The 24,716-nt window shown below is 45.4% G+C and overlaps 1 protein-coding gene and 1 non-coding gene across 3 annotated transcripts; both read left to right on the top strand.

Annotated features, from left to right (window-relative positions):
• Positions 1-21: 21 nt before the first annotated feature.
• On the top strand, positions 22-23,871 carry ZSWIM3 (zinc finger SWIM-type containing 3). 2 transcript variants are annotated; one of them, XM_066387699.1, is made up of 2 exons: positions 22-358; positions 21,493-23,871. In XM_066387699.1, the coding sequence occupies exons 1-2, from the start codon at positions 285-287 to the stop codon at positions 23,420-23,422; spliced, it is 2,004 nt and encodes a 667-aa protein (XP_066243796.1). In that variant the 5' UTR covers positions 22-284; the 3' UTR covers positions 23,423-23,871. The 2 variants fall into 2 exon arrangements, with proteins under 2 accessions (XP_066243796.1, XP_066243795.1); XM_066387698.1 differs by having other exon boundaries at positions 22-439.
• Positions 1,652-1,783, top strand: LOC136407396 (small nucleolar RNA SNORA51). Its single transcript, XR_010751936.1, has one exon. It is a non-coding gene; the product is annotated as a small nucleolar RNA SNORA51 (small nucleolar RNA).
• Positions 23,872-24,716: the final 845 nt, after the last annotated feature.

The following is a 24,716-nucleotide window of genomic DNA, read 5'->3' as shown; positions in this document are numbered from 1 at the left end:
GGCTATTGGAAAAAGTGCCAGTCTGAGAATACTGTGTGTGATTGGATATTACTTGAGGGGCGGAGCCCAAGGACGCGATTAAGACTGAGCGCCATCTTCTCTATCAGATAGCGAACACGTTTCCAGCCCTTTAAGCTGTAAGGTGGAGGGCTTCTCTTGAGCTCTGCAGCAGGCCACCTAAAGGCGTTTTGGGCCCACGCCAACCTGTAAACCCTCATAGTTTGACCTTTGACCCATAGTATTGGTTTTAGGGGCAGTCCCTCGCGTGGGCTGAGGGAGCAGCCATGGAGCTGGGCAGATGCTTCAAGACCTATGAGGACTTCAAGAAGTGCTTCAGCGTCTACAAAAAAGAGAACAGGTGCTCCTTCATTCTCAGGGACCGCGTCTCTGTCCGCTTCCACAACCTCAACCATGGCACCTCCATCCGTGAAGACATCCTGTAAGGGCGGGGCAGGAGGGTGGGGAGAAAGCCGGACAGTCCCGTGGAGGGCTGCCTGGAGGAGGAGGGAGTACAATTGGGCCCTAGTTTCTGTGAGCATTCACCTGCTGGGTGCCTGGTGAAAAGAGAGCAAAACCTCCACCAGCGTCAGTTTTTGGCCACCCACTTCACCTTCACTCACTCCTGCAAGCTTTTCTGGAATTCATAATAATTGCGATTTGTCCCATTTTCTGAGCACCTGCAGTATCCTAGACACAAAGTATGGCCTTCACAAATAGATAAAAATGCCTTGGTGATAGTTTCCTTCGTCAGTCTTCTCTTCACAAAGCAGTAATGGGGTTAGTTGTTGGTTAGTTCGGTTCCTTTGTTCATTCGTTCATTCAGTTTTAAAACACTGTCTGAGCTCCTGAGATGAACAACAGTTTTTTCAAACACCTTCCAAGTCCGAAGCGGCGTTCTCTGGTGCAGGCATGCTTTTACCCCACAGGGCTTTAGGTAGATGTTATTTCTCCCCTTTGGCAGATGAGAAAACAGGCTCAGAGAGTTGAAAACTCAAATGCATGCCAGGTGCCAGTGAAACAACCCAGGGTAAGAATTTTTACTTTCAATTTTCCTATAAGAAAAAGAATGATGAAATTAACAACCAACACCAGATCCTTGTGCTAGGAACAACAGAAGTGTAAATGGAGTAATATAGGGAGCTGAGCCCATCTAATTAACTCCAGCTGCCAGGCGAAAAGAAATCTCCAAAACAAGTCAGAAATCCAGGTTTTATGTGAATTTGTCCACTTTTTCCAAATTGAAAATCAAGTTTGAACATACCATGTGGGCCAACCTCGGGGTCAAATACCTCCAAGACCTGTGGGTTGAGGTGTTTGGCCAAAGCACCCATCTAGGAAGGCAGGTTATGTTCTTTCCCCTGCTCTGAAGCTCAGTACTATGCTGGGTACAGATAACAAAGATGAATAAGAAACCAACCTACCCTTAAAAAGCCTGAGATGGCATAGAGTTGGACTCCAGTAAACTTAGAAAAGATGTGCAGAGGAAGTATCAGACACCTGGGAAGTAGAGAAAGGCTCCATGCTGGAAGTAAAGGTTTCTACGGGGCCATGAATGAATGTAAAGGGTTAGCATAGCAATTCAATGGTTAATTGTCAAGTAGCATGGAGGAGTTTGATGAGAAGGAGCTATGCAGCAGAGGTGCAGATATGTGGCCTCCTGGTGCTTACCACAGGCTGGGTTCTTACACTGACCATGCAGAAAGAGGAGGCAGAGTAAACCCACCCCATGTACACTTCAGCCCAGGCCCTCTGCCTGGTCTGTATTGTGAATGGGAGCACATGGACTGGGGAGAAAGGTACAGCTATGGGAAAGAAGGTGGCATATTTGAGAAACAGAGTTAGATGCCATGCTTGGCAGGAGATGAAGTCAGTAGCAGCCTACCTGAAGAGCCATTAGGTACCATTGTGAGGTGTTTGGACTTTATCCTATGCCAGTAGCATCTTTCCAAACAGAATAACACAAAAAAGGCCCTGCTCTCAAGATGCTTACAGTCTAGGTCAGATAAGTGCAGTAGCCTCCCGTTGCCCTCAGGATGAAGTTGTTTAACCTGGCTCACCAGACCCTCTGACCCTTTCCAGCCTCTCCATCTTGAGCTGTGTTTCCATTCACATTGTGTCGACTCCATACTCGGCCCCTGTCCCAAGCCCACAGCTTCCTGGTTCTTGCACCTATCATGTCCACTGGTTAGAACAACCTTACCCATTCACTTCTCTTAGCTCACTTTCCCTCTAATATCAGTAATTTTGTACACTCATCTCAGTGCTGTTTATCCTGTACTACCATTTACTTAACATTTTTCTTTAAATTCAGGGTTTTTTTGTTGTTTTTGTTTTGTTTTTACAGAGACAGAGAGGGATAGATAGGGACAGACAGACAGGAACAGAGAGAGATGAGAAGCATCAATCATCAGTTTTTCATTGTGGCACTTTAGTTGTTCATTGATTGCTTTCTCATATGTGCCTTGACCACGGGCCTTCAGCAGACCGAGTAACCCCTTGCTCCAGCCAGTGACCTTGAGTCCAAGCTGGTGAGCTTTGCTCAAACCAGATGAGATCGCGATCAAGCTGGTGACCTCGGGGTCTCGAAACTGGGTCCTCCGCATCCCAGTCTGACGCTCTATCCACTGCGCCACCGCCTGGTCAGGCTAAATTCAGTTTTAATATTCAAAGAAACCAATCCAAGCAATAATAGGTAAGAAGAGATCGCGATCAAGCTGGCGACCTCGGAGTCTCGAAACTGGGTCCTCCGCATCCCAGTCTGACGCTCTATCCACTGCGCCACCGCCTGGTCAGGCTAAATTCAGTTTTAATATTCAAAGATGCAATCCAAGCAATAATAGGTAAGAAGTAACAGTATCGTGGCCCCCTAAATGGCTTATGTTTAGAAATAACTGCTAAATATTCTTGTGCAAGCTGATGTCATTTTGGACCTCTAGTGGAAAACTTTTAGCTAAATGTGACTGTTCCTTTCCATAGGAACAACTGTAAACCTACTTTTGCCCCACCCTGAATAGTCATTTACTGTAAAAAAAATTTTTTTTCTCAAACTACCAAAAGGTTTAATTTTTTTTTTTTTTTTTTTTTACAGAGAGTCAGAGTGAGGGATAGACACGGACAGACAGACAGGAACGGAGAGATGAGAAGCATCAATCATTAGTTTTTCGTTGCGCATTGCAACACCTTAGTTGTTCATTGATTGCTTTCTCATATGTGCCTTGACCGAGGGCCTTCAGCAGACCGAGTAACCCCTTGCTTGAGCCAGCGACCTTGGGTCCAAGCTGGTGAATTTTTGCTCAAACCAGATGAGCCCACGCTCAAGCTGGCGACCTCGGGGTCTTGAACCTGGGTCTTCCGCATCCCAGTCTGACGCTCTATCCACTGCGCCACTGCCTGGTCAGGCTACCAAAAGGTTTAAAAGCATCCCGCCTACTGTGTATCTAGAGGCAACCACTGTCACTTTCCTAGATATACTGAGCCTGAACAGTGTGTCCTGTAAATATGTATGTATCTTTTCTTTCCTTCCACACAAGTGACTGCATCCTTGCTTTTCTCACTTACCGGTGTAGTTTGGAGATGACTCCTCATCACTTATTCCATTGTATGAGCAGTTCCATTCACTGATTTAACAATTGGTTTTTTTGTTTGTTTGTTTGTTTGTTTGTTTTTTTACAGAGACAGAGAGAGAGTCAGAGAGGGGGATAGACAGGGACAGACAGACAGGAACGGAGAGATGAGAAGCATCAATCATTAGTTTTTCATTGCAACACCTTAGTTGTTCATTGATTGCTTTCTCATATGTGCCTTGACCACCGGCCTTCAGCAGACCGAGTAACCCCTTCCTCGAGCCAGCGACCTTGGGCTCAAACTGGTGAGCTTTTTGCTCAAACCAGATGAGCTGGGCTCAAGCTGGAGACCTCAGGGTCTTGAACCTGGGTCTTCCGCATCCCAGTCTGACGCTCTATCCACTGTGCCACCGCCTGGTCAGGCTGATTTAACAATAGTTAACTGAAAACTTGCTCCATGCTAGTACCTGGAGATTGTGTTGAAAAAGATCGGTCTCCCCTCTAGTCAGGGAGACAACTATTAAACTTTAATCACAGAAATAATTATTTTCTTAAAATAGTAGCAAGTGCTGCAAAGGAAGAGTCTGGGATGCTGGTTGAAGAAACGACAGGGAATGTTAATCTGGTGGGTAGGGTGGGGGTGCTGTTGACACTTGATACCAGCACAGGCTCTAGATTAGGGGGCAAAAAAAAGACATCCCTGACATTTTGCAGAAATAGTTTACAACGTACATTCACCTTCATCATCTGACTTGGTCCTCAGAGTAACCTTGTCAGAGGTGGGTTATGTTATAACAGTTATGAGTCAATACATGTAACATGCTTACCACAGGGCCTAGTGCATAGAATATATATGTTTCATAAATATTAACTGCTCTTGGCCTGACCTGTGGTGGCGCAGTGGATAAAGCGTCAACCTGGAAATGCTGAGGTCACCAGTTTGAAACCCTGGGCTTGCCTGGTCAAGGCACATATGGGAGTTGATGCTTCCTGCTCCTCCCCCCTTCTCTCTCTCCTCTCTCTCTCTCCCGCTCTCTCTCTCCTTTCTAAAATGAATAAATAAAAATTAAAATTAAAAAAATATTAACTGCTTTTGTAATATGCAGATGGGAAACAGAACCAAGAGAAGTGAAATGTTAAGAGGACTAATAGTTTCTACCTTTCTGCTTTCCGTGAGGCTCAGAGTTTCTGAGCTGCATTTGCTTGAGCAAAAGGTAGGAAAGGAGGACACACTGAAGTGGGGCCAGGAGCAGGGAGTAAGGTCTTTAAGCCTTGGAAGAGGAAAATAATAAGAGAACCTAGGACAAAAAGCTCCCTCACCTTAAAAATCACCTGCTTTTGAGCAAAGGAAATCTGAATTTGGCACAGTTACAGCCAGGAGAAAAGAAATGGGTAGACGAGAGTTGACACGTTGGAGCTGGGAGTAGGACATCGAGAAACTCAAAGAAAGCACGTAGGTGTTACAAGTGAAGGTCAGACCCGGCCTGCTTATTGCCAGAGCTCGTAACTGCCCTAATTAACCAATAGGTTCAAACAGCTTTTTAATCCCACTTGTTTATTAATTCATTCAACAAACTTCAAGTACAGTTATCTTCAAACTTTCTCATCTCATGGCACACATAAACTAATTACTGAAATTCTGCGGCACACCACAAAAAAATATATTTTTTGCTGATGTTACAAAAATATATAGGTATATTTTGAGTCATTCACACCAGACAGCTGTTGTATTGGCTGTTATCATTTTTTTATTTGACAATCTTAAGAGAGAAGCGGTCAGTGCCCCTGATTAAATAGTCAGGTATTGTATGTTTTAAAAACTCTTGTAACACACTGGATGAAAATTGCTGTTCTAATAAGAGGTGAAATGTTTATCCCCAGGTGTTGAGCTTGGGTATAATAATCAGTAAATTGTGGTCTCTATCCTTGAGGACAGTGTGGACTGAGCTGTTTATGAGGAAATGATGAATTCATGAGCAGCCCAGGCCTTTAACAGAGACAGATTGACTGTTTATTGGGATGTTGTAAAAAATATTCTTGTGGCCCTGACCAGTTTGCTCAGTGGTAGAGCGTCAGCCTGGTGTGTGAAACTCCTGGGTTTGATTCCTGGTCAGGGTACACAGGAGAAGCGACCCGCTGCTTCTCTATCCCTCCCCCCATCTCTCTCTCTCTCTCTCTCTCTCTCTCTCTCTCTCTCTCTCTCTCCCTCTCCCCCCATAGTATTGGCTCAATGGTTTGAGCAAAGTCGGCCCTGGGCACTGAGGATGGCTCCATGGCCTCGCCCCAGGTGCTATAATAGCTTGGTTGCTGAGCAACAGAGCAGTGGCCCCGATGGGCAGAGCATCACCTGGTAGGGAGCTTGCTGGGTAGATCCCGGTCGGGGCACACACGAGTCTGTCTCTGCCTCCCCACCTCTCACTTAATTTTTAAAAAAAGGAAGAAAATTCTTGCACTTTGTCTTTGAGCAGAGTGCACTGAGTTGGGCTTTTAAGTGGTATATGGATGTGTGGAATGAGCACATCTCTTGTGAAAGTGTGTGGAGGGTGGGGAAATGTTTTTAGGAGATAGTTTAGGAGAGTGCAACGTTCTTTGCAACCAGATTTGCATACTACAGGCAAGATAATTTTAATAATAAGGATTCATGTTAATACTTTAACATAGTCTGACTGGTGGTGACACAGTGGATGGACCATCATCCTGGAAAGCTGAGGTCCCTGGTTCGAAACTCTGAGGTTGCCAGCTTTACCACAGGCTTTGTCTGCTTGAGTGCAGGGTCACTAGCCTGAGTGTGGGATAATCAACATGAACCCAAGTCGCCCAAAGGTCTCTGGCTGGAGCCCAAGGTCGCTGTTGTGGGGGGTTTTGTATGTGTTTGTGGGGATTGATATTCTTCAAACAGTCCGTGAGGTATTCTGATGTCTCTCCATTGCTATTCAGTTTAAAGCTGGCTCTTTTATTTCCTTTATATATATATATATATATATATATATATATATATATATATATATATATATATATATATATATATATATAGTTAATTGTGTTTACATAGATTCTAGTGTTGCCCCGAATGCAACCCCCCTTATTCCCCTCAATAGCTCCCTTGTCCCCCTCCCAACAGCGCCCTCCCCCCTTCCCTTCAGTTTATCCCATCCTATCATCCCCTTTCCCTCTGTCCTTTTTTCCTCTGGTCCCTTTGATCCTTCCTCTGTCTCAATTCCATTCCTCAGTTCACACTGTTTCTTGGATTCCTCAAATGAGTGAGGTCATATGATATTTTTCTTTCTCTGCCTGGCTTATTTCACTTAACATAATAGTTTCCAGGTCCATCCATGTTGTTGCAAAAGGTAAGATTTTCTTCTTTTTTCATGGCCCCATAATATTCCATTGTGTATATGTACGACTGCTTTTTAATCCACTCGTCCACTGATGGACACTTGGGCTGTTTCCAGATCTTCACTATTGTGAACAATGCTGCCGTAAACATGGGGGTGCATTTCTTTTTTTGAATCAGTGATATGGTCTTTTTTTTTTTTGTGGCAGAGACAGAGACAGGGACAGACAGACAGAAAGGGAGAGAGACAAGAAACATCAATTTTTTGTTGCGGTTCCTTAGTTGTTCATTGATTGATCTCTCATATATACCCTGACCAGGGGGCTACAGCAGACCGAGTGACCCCCTGCTCGAGCCAGCGACCTTAGGCTCAAGCTGGTGAGCCTTGCTCAAACCAGATGAGCCCACACCCAAGCTGGCAACCTCGGGGTCTCAAACCTGGGTCCTCCACATCCCAGTTCAATGCTCTTTCCACTGCGCCACCACCTGGTCAGGCAGTGATACTGTGTTCTTGGGATATTACAGTGTGTCCATAAAGTCATGGTGCACTTTTGACCGGTCACAGGAAAGCAACAAAAGACGATAGAGGCCCTGGCCGGTTGGCTCAGTGGTAGAGCGTCGGCCTGGCATGCGGAAGTCCCGATTCGATTCCCGGACAGGGCACACAGGAGAAGCGCCCATCTGCTTCTCCACCCCTCCCCCTCTCCTTCCTCTCTGTCTCTCTCTTCCCCTCCCACAGCCAAGGCTCCATTGGAGCAAAGTTGGCCCGGGTGCTGAGGATGGCTCTATGACCTTTGCCTCAGGCGCTAGAATGGCTCTGGTCGCAACAGAACGACGCCCGGATGGGCAGAGCATCGCCCCCTGGTGGGCGTGCTGGGTGGATCCTGGTTGGGCGCATGCGGGAGTCTGTCTGACTGCCTCCCCGTTTCCAGCCTCAGAAAAATACAAAAAAAGGGGGGGGAGGGGCACAAAGAAAACTAGATAGAAGGTGACAGAGGACAATCTGACTTTGGGTGATGGGTATGCAACATAATTGAACGACAAGATAACCTGGACTTGTTATCTTTGAATATATGTATCCTGGTTTATTGATGTCGCCCCATTAAAAAAATAAAATTATTAAAAAAAAAAAAAAAGACGTTAGAAATGTAAAATCTGCACCAAATAAAAGGAAAACCCTCCCAGTTTCTGTAGGATATGTGGCAGCATGTGCGCATGCGCAGATGATGATGTAACACCGTGTATACAGTGGAGCAGCCCACGGCCATGCCAGTCGAGATGTGGACGGTACAGAGGAAAGTTCAGTGTGTTCTGTGGCTCGCTAAATTCGAATCCATGACCAAAGTGCAACGTGACTATCAGCGTGTTTATAACGAAGTGCCACCACATAGGAATAACATTACTCGGCGGATAAGCAGTTGAAGGAAACCAGCAGTTTGGTGGAGAAACCCCGTTCTGGTAGGCCATCAGTCAGTGATGAGTCTGTAGAGCCTATACGGAATAGCTACCTAAGGAGCCCTAAGAAATCTGTGCATGAGCCCACATCGAACTGCTCTGAACAGGTATGAAATTGGGAGAGTTTTCCTTTTATTTGGTGCAGATTTCATATTTCTATCATCTTTTGTTGCTTTTCTGTGACCAGTCAAAAGTGCACCATGACTTTACAGACACACTGTATTCCTAAAAGTGGGATGACTGGGTCAAAAGGCAGTTCCATTTTTAATTTTTTGAGTAATCTCCATACTGTTTTCCACAGTGGCTGCACCAGTCTGCAATCCCACCAGCAGTGCAGGAGGGTTCCCCTTTCTCCACATCCTCGCCAGCACCTATCGTGTGTTGTTTTGTTAATGAGCGCCATCTGACTGGTGTGAGGTAGTATCTCATTGTGGTTTTAATTTTTTTTAATTTTTTACAGAGACAGAGAGTCAGAGAGAGGGATAGACAGGGACAGACAGACAGGAACGGAGAGAGATGAGAAGTATCAATCATTAGTTTTTCATTGTGCGTTGCCAACACCTTAGTTGTTCATTGATTGCTTTCTCATATGTGCCTTGACCGAGGGCCTTCAGCAGACCGAGTAACCCCTTGCTGGAGCCAGCGATCTTGGGCTCAAGCTGGTGGAGTTTTGCTCAAACCAGATGAGCCCGCGCTCAAGCTGGTGACCTCGGGGTCTCAAACCTGGGTCCTCTGCATCCCAGTCTGACGCTCTATCCACTGCGCCACCACCTGGTCAGGCTCATTGTGGTTTTAATTTGCATTTCTCTAATGATTAGTGATGTTGAACATTTTTTCATCTGTCTATTGGCCATCTGTATGTCCTCTTTGGAGAAGTGTCTATTCATTTCTTTTGCCCATTTTTTTATTGGATTGTTTGTCTTCCTGGTGTTGAGTTTTACAAGTTCTTTATAAATTTTGGTTATTAGCCCCTTATCGGATGTATTGTCGAATATGTTCTCCCATTGTGTGGTTTGTCTTTTTATTTTGTTCATATTGTCTTTAGCTGTACAAAAGCTTTTTAGTTTGATATAGTCTCATTTGTTTATCCTGTCTTTTATTTCACTTGTCTGTGGAGATAAATCAGCAAATATATTGCTGCGAGAGATGTCAGTGAGCTTACTGCCTGTTTTCTTCTAAGATGCTTATGGTTTCAGGACTTACATTTAAGTCTTTTATCCATTTTAAGTTTATTTTTGTGAATGGTGTAAGTTGGTGTTCTAGTTTCATTTTTTTGCAGGTAGCTGTCCAATTTTCCCAACACCATTTGTTAAAGAGACTGTCTTTACTCCATTGTATGCTTTTATCTCCTTTGTCAAATATCAATTGTCCATGCCCTTGCCGGTAGAGCGTCGGCCTGGCGTGCAGGAGTCCCGGGTTCGATTCCCGGCCAGGGCACACAGGAGAAGCGCCCATCTGCTTCTCCACCCCTCCCCCTCTCCCTCTCTGTCTCTCTCTTCCCCTCCCGCAGCCGAGGCTCCATTGGAGCAAAGATGGCCCGGGCGCTGGGGATGGCTCTCTGGCCTCTGCCTCAGGCGCTAGAATGGCTCTGGATGCAACAGAGCGATGCCCCAGAGGGGCAGAACATCGCCCCCTGGTGGGCATGCCAGGTGGATCCCGGTCAGGCGCATGTGGGAGTCTGTCTGACTGCCTCCCCGTTTCCAGCTTTGGAAAAATGAAAAAAAAAATATATATATATATATCAATTGTCCATAACAGTGTGGGTTTATTTCTGGGTTCTCTGTTCTGTTACATTGATTTTCAGTTGTGTTATTTCTAGGTCTTCTTAGGTTGACATCAACTGTTGTCAATAGCTGGCTCTTTTGAACACTGTTTTGGAATGCATTCCCAAAGCGCTGCCAAGAACTCTACAGGCATTATTTTATTTAATCCTCATCACACCCTTTGAAATAAGCCCTGTTATCTGAGTTTTCATTGTCCATGTATCCACAGTCACAAGGCTGCGTAGGAAAGCAAAAACCATAACACAAAAGCCTTGCTAATACACTGGCCATTTATAAAATGAGTCACTACTTAATCATTCCTTCCTGTTTATTCCCAGTCCCATCAACATCTTTGGTAGTTTCTGCCTAATGATAAACATCAGAATAATACAATGCAAATAAAACTGATTGCAAATCGAAATCACACATCCCCCGAGAGCTGTAAGACTTGGTGAAGTCCTTGCATCACCCTCAGCCTCACACCAGTTAACATGTAGAGAAGAGAAATCAAGAAAGGATGATGATGTAGGAACTTGAAAAGCAAAGGATTTGCAGAGCAAAGAAAAAATAAAATAGGCTTTTGGGAAATGTGATAAAGCCCAAGGATATTTTGGTAAAACCAACTTTTACATATTGCATAAATGAAACAGAAGGGGAAAATATAGCAGGAAGGAAAAAAAAACAACGGTTGACAGTTTTTATTTATTTATTTATTTATTTTTTACAGAGACAGTGAGTGAGTCAGAGAGAGGGATAGACAGGGACAGACAGACAGGAACGGAGAGAGATGAGAAGCATCAATCATTAGTTTTTCATTGCGCGTTGCAACACCTTAGTTGTTCATTGATTGCTTTCTCATATGTGCCTTGACCGTGGACCTTCAGCAGACCGAGTAACCCCTTGCTCGAGCCAGCGACCTTGGGTTCAAGCTGGAGTTTTGCTCAAACCAGATGAGCCTGTGCTCAAGCTGGTGACCTCGGGGTCTCAAATCTGGGTCCTCTGCATCCCAGTCCTACGCTCTATCCGCTGCGCCATCGCCTAGTCAGGCAACAGTTGACATTTAAATCATTCTTTGATTATTCTAAGAATTGGCATGTGGCCGCCATTATCACTTAAATTTTGTTAAATATATTAATATCATAATTTTAGTCTCTTTTTTTAAAGACAAAGTTCCATTTCAAATCTTTTTTCCCTCATATTTACTAGGAAATGATGTTTCAGGAGATGTTTTTAGCTTCAGTTAACTGAAAACCCTGACTTGAAGTGCCTTTATTTCTTAGAAGCCCAGAGGTGAGTGGACCTTTAAAGGAGGTTGTTTCAGCGACCCAGGCTTTCTGCTTCTTTCCACTCTGCCATTCTCGGGTCCCAGCTTTGCCCTCGGGATGGCTTCCCACATGGCACGAATACCGGAGTCACATCCAGAAGGAAAGGCCTTCTTGGTTTCCTACAGATTTCCTATCACATTTCTTTGTCCAGAATTGGACTAGTCTCCATGCCCATTCCTAGTGAAATTACTTTAATTGGCTTAGACTAGGCCCGAAGCACTTAGCCGTGTGGGGGAAGAATGGCCTTCTGTTAGGAAGGCAGTCAGGGGATAAAGGATATTGGGTAGCAACCAACAGATCCTGTCAAAGCCTTTTAAATGAATTTACTTTTAGTAGTACTGATTATTCTTGGATTAGGTACTGATTATTCATAGACCAGTACGCTTTTTTGTTTCCATATTTGTAGATTAGGCTTTGGAGGCTTAAAGGAAGTGAAGTGACTTATCCAAGTTCACACAACTGTATGGTAAAGCTGGAATTTAAATCAGATTTTCTGACTCTGAGTCTTGTTCCTAACTCGTTATATTGTCTAAAATGGCTTTACACTGATTATAAAAAATTTTATTCATTGCTCCAGGTGCAGTTTTCACATAACAAGGATACAAATCTTATATGAAATGCATCAAAAGCTTTACTTAATCTATCCCAATCCTCATAGAGTGAATGCTGTTCAATTATAAGTATATTGCTTGTTTCTCAATTTAATCAATCACTCTATCTTGACCCCCTTGTCCATCTAATTAATAATTTTTCTGTTCACAAGACTGAGAGTAGAGACTATCTCATTGGTGTCTGTACCCTTCTGAGCAATTAATACAGAGTTTGGTACATAATTGGACCCAGTAAATATGTGAAATTAAACAAAGGAATTTGTCCAAAGTTATAGTTAGTAACAGTACTAGTGATAGGACTAGAAGCCAAGTCATCTGATCAGCTTTCCCAATGACCTGCCTAGTATTCCTTTTTTTTTTTTTTTTGTATTTTTCTGAAGCTGGAAATGGGGAGAGACAGTCAGACAGACTCCCGCATGCGCCCGACTGGGATCCACCCGGCACGCCAACCAGGGGCGATGCTCTGCCCACCAGGGGGCGATGCTCTGCCCCTCCGGGGCGTCACTCTGCCGCGACCAGAGCCACTCTAGCGCCTGGGGCAGAGGCCAAGGAGCCATCCCCAGCGCCCGGGCCATCTTTGCTCCAATGGAGCCTTGGCTGCGGGAGGGGAAGAGAGAGACAGAGAGGAATGAGGAGGGGAGGGGTGGAGAAGCAAATGGGCGCTTCTCCTATGTGCCCTGGCCGGGAATTGAACCCGGGTCCCCCGCATGCCAGGCCGACGCTCTACCGCTGAGCCAACCGGCCAGGGCCATGCCTAGTATTCTAATTGTATTATAGGAAGAACTTTCTGTGTTACACACTCATGAATGTCATTCACTATGTTTGTTTTGAGTACCTAGTCTGCCTGGTGCACTGCCAGGCACTGGGAGTATACAGGGGACACAGGCAGGTAGGGGAGTACAAACACCTACAGAGTAGATTGGACAGAGTCAGCAAGCCCTGGCCAGGTTGCTCAGTTGATTGGTGTGTCGTCCCAGCATGCCAAGGTTGCAGGTTCCAAGCCTGGTCAAGGCACATAAGAGAGTTAGTCAGTGAATGCGTGAATAAGTAGAACAACAATGTATTGATGTTTCTCTCTCACTCTCATCAGTAAATAAAAATGAAAGAAAAAGACTCACTGACTTCCTTCCTCCAGATCTTGCTTGAGCACTCTTAGATATAAGCACTAAGGGAGATTTTTTTTTAAAGTACAATCAGCCTGACCAGGCGGTGGCGCAGTGAATAGAGTGTCAGCCTGGGACACTGAGGACCCAGGTTTAAAACCCGATGGTTGACAGCTTGAGTGCAGGCTCGCCAGCGAGAGCATGGGATCATAGACATGACCCCATGGTTGCTGGCTTGAGCCCAAGGTCGCTGGCTTGAGCAAGGGGTCACTGGCTTGAGCAAGGGGTCACTGGCTTGGCTGGAGCCCCCTGTTCAAGGCACATATGAGAAAGCAATCAGTGAACAACTAAAAGTGCCACAACTATGTGTTGATGCTTCTCATCTCTCTCCCTTCTTTCTGTCTGTCTCTCTCTCTCTCTCTCAGTGGATAGAGTGTTGGACTGGGATGCAGAAGACCCAGTTTCGAGACCCCAAGGTCGCCAGCTTGAGCGTGGGCTCATCTGGTTTGAGCAAAGCTCACCAGCTTGGACCCAAGCTCACTGGCTCGAGCAAGGGGTTACTCAGCCTGCTGTAGCCCCCGGTCAAGGCACATATGAGAAAGCAAGCAATGAACAACTAAGGTGTTGCAACAAAAAACTAATGATTGATGCTTCTCATCTCTCTCCGTTCCTGTCTGCCTGTCCCTCTCTCTGACTCTCTCTGTCTCTGTTAAAAAAAAAAAAAAAAAAGATAAATAAAAGGCACAGTCAGCCCACCATATCCTGGGATTCTGCATCCCTGGATTCAACCAACTACAGTTTAGAAAACAAGTTCTGTTGTTGCTGACATGTCCTATGTAGTTAGGCCTATGATGGTTGAGGGTTGTGTTATGTCTGTACTGAACATGTACAGACTTTTTTTTCTTGTCATTCCCTAAATGATACAGTATAACTATTTGTATAGCATTTACATTGCATTAGGTATTATAAGTAATCTAGAGATGATTTAAAGTAAGTGGAGGATGTGCATAGGTGATACGCAAACACTATGCCATTTTATGTAAAGGACTTGAGCATCTGTGGATATATTCTCAGGATTCCTGGAACCAATTCCCTGCAGATTCCAAAGGATGGCTATATAAAACCCTATCCTTGTCTTGAAGGGAGTCTTGGCTTTATTTAACCTGGGAGACAGAAATAAGTACAGATGAAAATAACTATAGTGCTCAAAGAATTTTTACAAAAGAATGTGTACTTTAATTTATTTAAGTTCTAGCTTGATTTAAAGATAAAAGCTTAAAGGAAGCAGGAAGAAAAGAACAGGCTTCAGCCTAGTACCCGTTGCATTTGAAAAGCATGAGGCCAGCCAGGACAGTATGTTTAGAGATCCTTAAGGAAGTCATTGAACTGAGCAACCAATATGTTAAGGGTCAAGGTGAGGAGGGGAAAAAGAGAATTCGTGGAAAGGAGAAATATTTTGAAAGAAAACAGGCCACATAGTGGATAACCACGCAGAGAGTAGCCAAGCAGGCTTAGTTCAGATCCCAGATCCTTCAGTTTTAGCGGAAGCATTAGATCCCAGCTTCTCACCCTTGAGAACTTCTTTAAGCCTATTTCCCCATCTGTAAACTTTGGATAATGAACCCTTTTCATAGTATAAAATCATGCATGTCAGAGACTTACATGTAACCTGGCATATAATAATCCTTAATACGTGTAGCAGTGGTAGGAAAGAATTTAAAAGGCTTGTTAACATATTGAACATAGGTATGTGGAGAATGAGGGATTAAAAAGAATGCCAAGGTTTCTACCCTGGAAGGTGCAGTCATTAATGGAACCAAGAAAAGTAGAAGGATGCCTGACCAGGCGGTGGTGCAGTGGTTGGAGCGTCGGACTGGGATGCAGAGGACCCAGGTTCAAGACCCGGAGGTCGCTGGCTTGAGCGGAAGGCTCACCAGCTTGGACCCAAGGTGGCTGGCTCCAGCGGGGGGTTGCTTGGTCTGCTGAAGGCCCATGGTCAAGGCACATGTGGGAGAGCAATCAATGAACAGCTAAAGTGTCACAACGAAAAACTGATGATTGATGCTTCTCATCTCTCCCTTCCTGTCTGTCTGTCCCTATCTATCCCTCTCTCTATCTCTCTGTCCCTGTAAAAAAAAAAAAAAAAAAAAAAGTAGAAAGAGCTTTATGGTTGGCACTCATCAATATCTTTTCTTTGGACTACCGTCACAAAGAAGCGCTAAGAACACACAAAGTCCATATAATTTGATGAACTAGAGCTATACTAGAATGTTGAGCCAGCAGAAGGATAGGGCCCAATCTAAAGGCTTAGGGAAGGAAGTCTTCCTAGGGAGGGTGATGGTTGCACATAGTCCTGAACGAGAATAAGCGCTGAGATGAAGACAGGTGGGCTAAGTGGGAGTAGGCGAAGGGGGGGATGGGAACAGAAAGAGACTTTGCTTGGGGCAATGGTGCACGACACAGTGTGCAGATGATGTTTTATTGAGTTGTACACTTGAAACCTGTATGGTTTTACAAACCAATGTCATCCCAATAAATTCAATTTAAAAAAAAGACAGGTGGGCAGGGCGTTCCGGACAGAAACAAACATGAGCAAAGGCATAGAGCTGAGACAGCACAGTAGTGAACATGGGAAGCTGTAGACAGTTTAACTGCAAAAAAATAAGATGGTGCCTGACCTGTGGTGGCACAGTGGATTAAGTGTCAACCTGGAACACCGAGGTCACTAGTTCGAAGCCCCGGGCTTGCCTGGTCAGGGCACATACAAGAAGCAACTACAAGTTGATCCTTCCCGCTGCTCCCCACCCCCTTCCACTTTCTCTTTGTCTCTCTACCCCCTTTCTTCCTTTCTCTAAAAGTCATTAAATCTTAAAATATATATATATATATATGGCGAGGGGGTGGGAAATGAGGCAGAGGCCACACCAGTCATCCCTCCCTGGTTGGGCCGTGCATACCACAGGGCTGCGCCAGCCCCTTCCTGGCCCTGAGCTAGGGATGGTGCTGCTGGCCTAGCGCTGTGCATGCAACAGGTGCCTTCTCAGCCCTGGGCACCTCCACCCTGTTATTGCGGGCTGGCATATCCTGTTTTTCTAAGCTTGCCCCATGGGGGGAGCAAACAGAACTAGCTGGATTAGGGTGTTTGGAAAGTGGTTGGTGAGATGTCCAGGCTGTGTCACGTCAGTCATGCTAGGGGCTGAGACTTTTTTTCCTCTGATGAGGCAGGGACGTGACCCATTCCACCCACCAGTGGTCCATGAGTCATTTATCCAGTAGATCTTTGATAAAGGGTTAGCAGGCATTGATTGTGTTAGGTGCTTAGAAGACACTGAAGAATAACTCAATTTTGCGACTTGGAGACAGCCCCATCCAGTTGGAATGTACTGCGTAAACACCCAAGTGAATGTCACAAGACTTGAGAGGTGTGATAACAGCTTTTTTGTGTGTGTGTGACAGAGAGAGAAACAGACAGACTGGAAGAGAGAGAGATGAGAAGCATCAATTCTTTGTTGCGACACCGTAGTTTCTCAGTGATTGCTTTCTTATATGTGCCTTGACTGGGGGGCTACAACAGACCGAGTGACCCCTTGCTCAAACCAGATGAGCCCGCGCTCAAGCTGGCGACCTCGGGGTCTTGAACCTGGGTCCTCAGCTCTATCCACTGCGCCACCGCCTGGTCAGGCAGCTTTTTAACGTAAATAAAAGGCTGAACCAGGCTCTGGGCTAAGTATCAGGTCCGTGGTTTATCTAATTCTTTTGTTGTTGTTGTTTGCTTGCTTTATAATTAACATTTGTTGATGGAATGGATGAATACAGATTGAGAAACATACTTGACAGCAAGATACCAAAGAGCCAGACTGTATAAAATATACAACGTCCCTGGGGTGTTTTTGAACTTTTTGAATTTTTTTTACATGTATTTATTTATTTTTAAGACTTTATTCATTTTAGAAAGGAGAGAGAGAGAGAGAAGGGGAGGAGCAGGAAGCATCAACTCCCATATGTGCCTTGACCAGGCAAGCCCAGGGCTTCGAACTGGCGACCTCAGCGTTCCAGGTTGATGCTTTCTCCACTGTGCCACCACAGGTCAGGCAAACTTTTTGAATTTTTTACAAAGAGCCCTTACTGTAATGGTCACTCACATCCCGTCATTTACATAAGAGCAGTAATGATACTGAGGTGGCATCTGGAACTGAGAGCCCCCAAGGAGGACAGATGCAACAGCGAATAATGTGCTGAAAAAGGACTTTTAAGAGCAATACAAACAAAACAGACAAAAATATATCACCACAAGATTGTACCTGACACAAGTAGAGTGTTTGACTTTTTTCTTTCTTTTCTCCTCTGTCTGCTAAGAAAATGGATAATTTTAGGTGTGTGGAGTAAGGTGAGGGAAAGGTCAGTTTCAAATCCAGAAACCTAGGTTAACACTAAGTTAGGCGGCTGCATTCTTACCTTTGGGTGCTTACCGCATCCGGCGTCTCCGCCTTGCAATCAATTCCAGTGTGATCAAGCTCTAACCCGTTCCGTCCTCAGCTTTCCCTTGAAGACTTCCTGATAACCCCATGGAGACACACTTGCTGTGGCTTCAGTTACCGTGTTGGCAAGGTCCCCTCTCCACGCTTAACATGGCAACAGAAAACCTGCGAGTCTCTCTTTTAATTTTTTTTAATTTATTGACTGAGAGAGAGAGAAAAATAAAACATCGATTTGTTGTTCTACTTATTTTATGTATTCATGGATTGATTCTTGTATATCCCCTATTGGGACAATGCTCTACCAACTGAGCTACCCAGCCAGGGCCAGTCGGCTGGTTGACTTACCTGTTACTGGCTAGCTATTCAATCCAGCTATTCCCAGCTGGCTGGTTGACCCAGCTGTTACCGTCTGTCTGGTCTCTTCATTCAACCATGAACGCACACTTATAAAAGGGAAGAGTAAACACTGCTCTTTAGTAAACATTCTTTTCTCCCTCCTCCCTTTTCCAATGCCAAGTTTATCTTAAAAACTTTAGAAACATTAAAATGGAAGAGTCGCCCACTAAAAATTCTCGTTCTAGACCAGGGATAGTCAACTTTTTTTTTTTTTTTTTACAGAGACAGAGAGTCAGAGGGATAGATAGGGACAGACAGACAGGAATGGAGAGAGATGAGAAGCATCAATCATCAGTCTTTCGTTGCGACACCTTAGTTGTTCATTGATTGCCCTCTCCTATGTGCCTTGACTGCGAGCCTTCAGCAGACCGAGTAACCCCCTGCTCGAGCCAGCGACCTTGGTTCCAAACTAGTGAGCCCTGCTCAAACCAGATGAGCCCACGCTCAAGCTGGCAACCTTGGGATCTTGAACCTGGGTCCTCTGCATCCCAGTCCGACACTCTATCCACTGCGCCACCGCCTGGTCAGGCAATAGTCAACATTTTTATACCTACTGCCCACTTTTGTATCTCTGTTAGTAGTAAAATTTTCTAACCACCCACCGGTTCCACAGTAATGGTGATTTATAAAGTAGGGAAGTAACTTTACTTTATAAAATTTATAAAGCAGAGTTACAGCAAGTTAAAGCATATAATAATAATTACTTACCAAGTACTTTATGTTGGATTTTTGCTAAGTTTGGCAGAATAAATCTTTATAAAACAACTTACTATAGTTAAATCTATCTTTTTATATATACTTTGGTTGCTTCGCTACTGCCTACCATGAAAGCTGGAATGCCCACTAGTGGGCAGTAGGGACCAGGTTGACTACCACTGGTCTAGACCATTCTATCAGGTAGGATTTCAGTACCACTCTGGTTTCTTTTTCTTTTTTTTTTTTTTTTAAAGTTGGAAACGGGGAGGCAGTCAGACTCCTGCATGCGCCTGACCGGGATCCACCTGGCATCCCCACCAGGGGGTGATGCTCTGCCCATCTGGGGCATTGCTCCATTGCAACCAGAGCCATTCTAGTGCTTGAGGCAGAGGCCATAGAGCCATCCTCAGCGCCCGGGCCAACTTTGCTCCAATGGAGCCTTGACTGCGGGAGGGGAAGAGAGAGACAGAGAGGAAGGAGAGGGGGAGGGGTGGAGAAGCAGATGGGTGCTTCTCCTATGTGCTCTGGTTGGGAATCAAACCTGGGACTCCTGCACGCCAGGCTGATGCTCTACCACTGAGCCAACCGGTTAGGGCCCCACTCTGGTTTCAAACTCACATCCAAAGAGGGATACCATATAAACATTTCTTAAACCATCAGGACCGAAGACAGTTAAAAGCTGTGTTAACAAGCAGCAACACGAGAAATTTGGGGAGATGTCAAAGTCACAAAAAGCTTAACTGGTGGGACAACAGAGGATTTATTCTCCTCATGTGGAGGGTTGCATAGACGGCCTAGATTCTGCCAAACCCAAGAGAATCGTGTTTGTATTCCAACTTCCAGATGTTTTAGAATCTCCCTTTTTCTAGCATCAGTATCAAAATATCTTTTCAACAAAAGAATAATCCTTTTTAAAAAGTTATCATTTCCCAAGTTTCAAGAATTCCTGTTTTTGTAGGAAATACAGATAATGTTTAAAAATCCTGCAATACTAAAATAAGACTCCTGTAATTGCCTTTTTCTAGAAGCGAAGTATGAGGGGTATGCATTTTCTTTCTTTCTTTCTTTCTTTCTTTCTTTCTTTCTTTCTTTCTTTCTTTCTTTATTTCTTTCTTTCTTTCTTTCTTTCTTTCTCCTCCCTTTTTCTCTTTTTCTTTCATTCATTGTTTTTTTTTTTTGGGGGGGGGGGGGAACGTTCATTTTCATTTATTGTTCCACTTAGCTGTGCTGTCACTTCCCATATGTGCTGCCCTGGTAGGATCAAACCTACAACCCTGGTGTTTTGGGATGAGGCTCTAACGCTCTGACTGAGCTAACCGGCTGGGGCAGTATGCATTTTCATTATGGGGAGTTAGGGAATTAGGTAGCAGAGGTTTAGGGAAATCCAGCACTAGTGTTACTGTGATTTTATTTTTATATCTTAATCCGTTGTTTCCAACGGGAGATTTAAATTTTATTTTGTCAACACTGATGAAATGTGGCTTATTTAATTCTCATAGCAACCCTAATAAGATAGTTTCATTTTATGATGAGAGGTGAAGTGACTTGCCCAAGGTCACACAGCTTCTGAGTGGTGGAGCCAGGATTCAAATTCAGCAGTCAGCCTCCACTGTTTAAACAATAGTAATACTGCTATCTAGAGAATCTGCTAAGCCTTTTATTTTAAATAAATGCTATGACTGTTATTTTAAATAAATACTGTGGCTTGAGGGCATCCATAAAGGCTTCTTGGAGATTGAACCTTATTTGGGCCTTGAAGCATAGGTTGAATGGTGATAGGAAGAGAGAGAGCGCAGATGACCCATTTAATTACCCTTCTACTTTGAATCCTCACTTTCTGCCTAGAATAGCAAAGGCAGTAGGGACCCTAAAGATTATCTAGCTCAGGGGTTCTCAAAATCTCTTAGGATGGCCTGACCAGGCGGTGGCGCAGTGGATAGAGCGTCGGACTGGGATGCTGAGGACCCAGGTTCGAGACCCCGAGGTCGCCGGCTTGAGCGCGGGCTCATCAGGTTTGAGCAAAATCCCACCAGCTTGGACCCAAGGTCGCTGGCTCCAGCAAGGGGTTGCTCGGTCTGCTGAAGGCCCGTGGTGAAGGCACATATGAGAAAGCAATCAATGAACAACTAGGGTGTTGCAACACGCAATGAAAGGCTAATGATTGATGCTTCACATCTCTCTCTGTTCCTGTCTGTCTATCCCTGTCTATCCTTCTCTCTGACTCACTCTCTGTCTCTGTAAAAAATAAATAATTAAAAAAAAAATCTCTTAGGATGTAGACATTTTTTTAAAATATAAGATGAACTGAATCTTTTGCCCTAGAGAGGAGGGGCAGACATAACCTTGCCCCTGAGGGCCACTTTGCTGTCTGGAGGAAGCCATGGCTCCCAAAAGGCAGGAATGGCAGGGCATTTTAAACAGTGAGGAATGAGCTAGGCACTCTTCTTTTGCCTCTTATCTATTTTCCCTTGTATCTTGCCTCGGATTGAATTGTTGGCAGCTAGAGATGGGCAACAGAGAGTGAATGGAAGGAGTTGGGGCTTAGAACTGCTGTGGATGAAAAGGAAGGGAGTTATAGTTAGGATCTTGAAGAAAGAGCTGCTTACTTTGGGATTGGAGACTGAACATAACTCTTCCTTCCCTACATCCTACACTGCATTGTGGTCTCCAGAAAATATATCAGCCACCGTAAGTCCCAACAGGGCCTTATCTTATAAAAGAAAGGGGGTGGTCAGCACCATTCTCATTGTCACCTCTATGTTCCCTAGATACGTGCAGGTGAAATTTGTCTGTGTTCAGACCCAGTCAAACAGGAAGAGAACACCAGAGGCGGACATATGCCCAGCGTACTTGCTCCTGCAGTACGATGAGAAACTGGACAGACTGTTTATCAGCGAGCTCAACACCCAGCATACACATGGTGACACCCAAACTGCGGATTCTGGAGGAGACGCTGCTGGCAAATCTCAAAAGACGATGCGTCTGCAGAAACCTGAGTCTGAGCAGCCCGCATTCAAGAACAACCTTAACAAGGCTCAGAGGCCCCAGGTTGAACCATCATTTTGCTTAGATAAGGTCCAAGCAGCCCCAAATCCAGACCAGGAGGCTATCACTCCTTCTGACCTGGCCAAGATAGCAAAAGTAATGAAGGACTTTCTTGAGCTAGATGAGGGTTCCATGGCCTCCCTCAGTTATGACAACAGACAAGACGTGGACGGGCTTAGCTTTCAGAGCCGCAAGATGAGCAGCCTGTTCATTCGCTTCCCAGAAAGTCTTTTGCTGCACCGGGTGGAGCATTCCCAGGGCCACATCCTCTACTCTTTCTTGGTAGAGAACAAGGAACGAGAGGGGCGAGTGGTACACTTTGCTGTGCTCAAGGCCGAGACAGCCACATCTGTAGCCAAGATGCTGAGTATCTTCACAGAGTTCAACCCAGACTGGCCCAAGATCAAGGTGGTCTTTGTGGACCCGTCCTTCCCTCACCGAGCCCTCCTGCAGGAGCTCCTCCCCGCTGCCCGCATCCTCCTTTCGGTCTACCACACCACCCGGCTCTTGGAGAAGAAGTTGCATCGTAGTGCAGCAAATCGCTCCTTTAAAAATCTCATGAAGGAAGCCCTGCGGGAGGCTGTGTTTGTCACTTCTGATGCCAGCGTGCAGAATCTCTGTCAGATGTCCCAGACCCTACTAGAGGAGGAGCTCTTCAGCTTCCTGCAGGCCCACTGGTTCTCCTGTGAACTGCTGTGGTACATGCATGTCAGGAAGGGCCTGCACGCATGTAACACCTACATGGACAGCCTGGACATCGTCACCAGCAAGGTGTCAAGCCTCTTTAGGGAACAGCGGTCCCTGCTGGACTGCATCCTCCACTTTGTAGGTTACATAGACTTATTTAATACCAAAGGCGTGAAGAACTTGCCCGTAGCTCCTCCCAAGTTAAAGAGAACCTGGCCAGTAAGCATACTACCTAAGTCCAAGAAGCCTTTTAGAATCTGTGGAGGGAGCCTCAGCAGGCTCCCCGTAAAAGAGACAGAGCCATACCTACAGCAGCTGCAGCTGCAGCCACAGGTGCAGCCCTCCCAGGGTGGCATGCTAGACACCTTGCACCACAGTGGCTCCGAACTGGCCTATAAGCTGTGCTGCAATGAATGGGAAGTGGTGCAGAACTCCACTTACCTGGTAGACACTGCTGGCTCCTCAGTGGACGTTCAGCTTCTAGAGGACTCACACCAAGTCAGCAATGACGGCTCTAGCTGCAGCTGTTCATTTCAACAATGGTACCACCTGCCATGCCGGCACATTTTGGCCCTGCTACACACCAGCCAGAAGCCGGTGGTTGAGACCATGGTTTGCCGCCGGTGGCAAAAGAAATACCAGCATCTCTTTGGGCCCAGTGGGGAGCTTCGGGACCCAGTTGTGGTCCCAAACACAGGCCAGCTTGGGAAGCAAGGACGGAAGGACATGATTCAGGACCTAACCAGGGAGCTAGCAAACCTGCTAATGCAGAGTGAGGGGCCAGAGCTGGATGAGCGCTTTTCCACCCTGCGTAAGATTGTGGACATTTGGGCTGACCCTTACCAGCCACCTAAGCCCACTCAGCAGCCAGGGGACTTCAAGGATGTGGGCCACCTCCCTTTTCTCTGGGGAAAGCAGGAGGAAGGGGAGGGATTCCCTCTTGTTGGAGCCACAATTCATGACTGAAGCACTTGGTCTGGTGCATTGGACCACAAACTCCTCTCCCTGGAAGTCTGAGAACTCACAATGGGCAGGACATGCGAGGGGTCAGCATTTTAACCCATGTGGTCATAGGAAAGGCTAGGAAGATTGTTACAATAGGCAGAAGAGGAACCCTACTATATGACAGTTCTCTAAATCCCTCCCCCTTTTCTGCCCTACTTTTGGCATTCTTTGGAAACCCCATTAAGGCCAAAGTTGTCTCCATTTTGAAAGGTCATCCCTCTTTCTCCCCTAATCCCTGAGATCAGATCTTACTCACTTTACAGAGATGAGGCCTGCCCCAGGATAGAGTGAGCTAAAATGGACCTGGTAAAAGGGCTTGTTTTCAGGGACAAAAAGAAAGAGGGGGATCCTTGACTGTTGCTGCTCTTTCCAAAGAATCTTTGTGTCTATTTTTATTCATATTAAAGCTTTTTTCCTAATAAAATAAGCAAGGGAAATGTGTGTTGCTTGAATAGGAAGGAATCTAATGGGGGCTGTGAAGCAAAACCACTTGATGCTTCAAATTCAAAGACTTCCTCCACCACTTCATCATCTTCCTACCAACCAAACCTTCAACAGTGAGTTGGCTGCCTCATAGTCGAGCATGACAAGGCCAAGTAGGAGTGATGAAACCTAAATCCTAGAATCAACTGCTGCTGCATGCAGGGGTCTGTGGGAAAGGCCCCCGTTTCTTTGACCTGGGTTTCCTCATCTGCAAAAATTAGTGGTGTCCTGTACTAGTCCCAGTTTCCCCGCTAGATTTATATAAAGAGAACATTTTCGCAGCAGCTGTAAACATCAACACTGACTTTTGTTGTTGCTAGTTTGTAATCTTAATCACCTAAGAGTCTGATAGCCAACCAGTTTCGGGGGAATTGAAGTAAAAAAATGGGACTTGGTTATTGAACTAGTTTACCATGACCTTAAAGACACAACACCATTCTGGCTCTTTCTCTGTGTAAAATACTGCTAGGGGTTGGCTGGGCAACACTGAGTTCTCTCAAGAAGAGCTGGGTTTTCTCAAATCCAACGGTTGGGCTCCTGACCCCTGACCCAGAGGCAGAATTTGAAACCTTGGCCTCAGTTTCCTGAAGGCAGAAGACGTAGTAGAGCTACATAGGCACCCTTTCTAACCCCCCACCCACCCATCCCCGAGCCTTTGGAATTTGACCAGAAAAGAAAAATTTCATGAAACATTGCTATTTATTTTCATTTTCTGCCCCTGAGGGAGTTCCCATAGTAACACTTCCTTCCAGTGGTCTCAGATAGGAAGTTC

This window comes from Saccopteryx leptura, chromosome 5, assembly GCF_036850995.1.
Source record: "Saccopteryx leptura isolate mSacLep1 chromosome 5, mSacLep1_pri_phased_curated, whole genome shotgun sequence".
NCBI classification, from domain to species: Eukaryota; Metazoa; Chordata; class Mammalia; order Chiroptera; family Emballonuridae; genus Saccopteryx; species Saccopteryx leptura.
This window is presented reverse-complemented; position numbering and strand designations above follow the sequence as displayed.

Bases quoted from the DNA above. Each gene is read 5' to 3' on its own strand.
- ZSWIM3 (XM_066387698.1), top strand. From the start codon at position 285: ATGGAGCTGGGCAGATGCTTCAAGACCTATGAGGACTTCAAGAAGTGC. The intron at 440-21,492 runs GTAAGGGCGGGG...TATGTTCCCTAG, and splicing joins TCCATCCGTGAAGACATCCT to ATACGTGCAGGTGAAATTTG.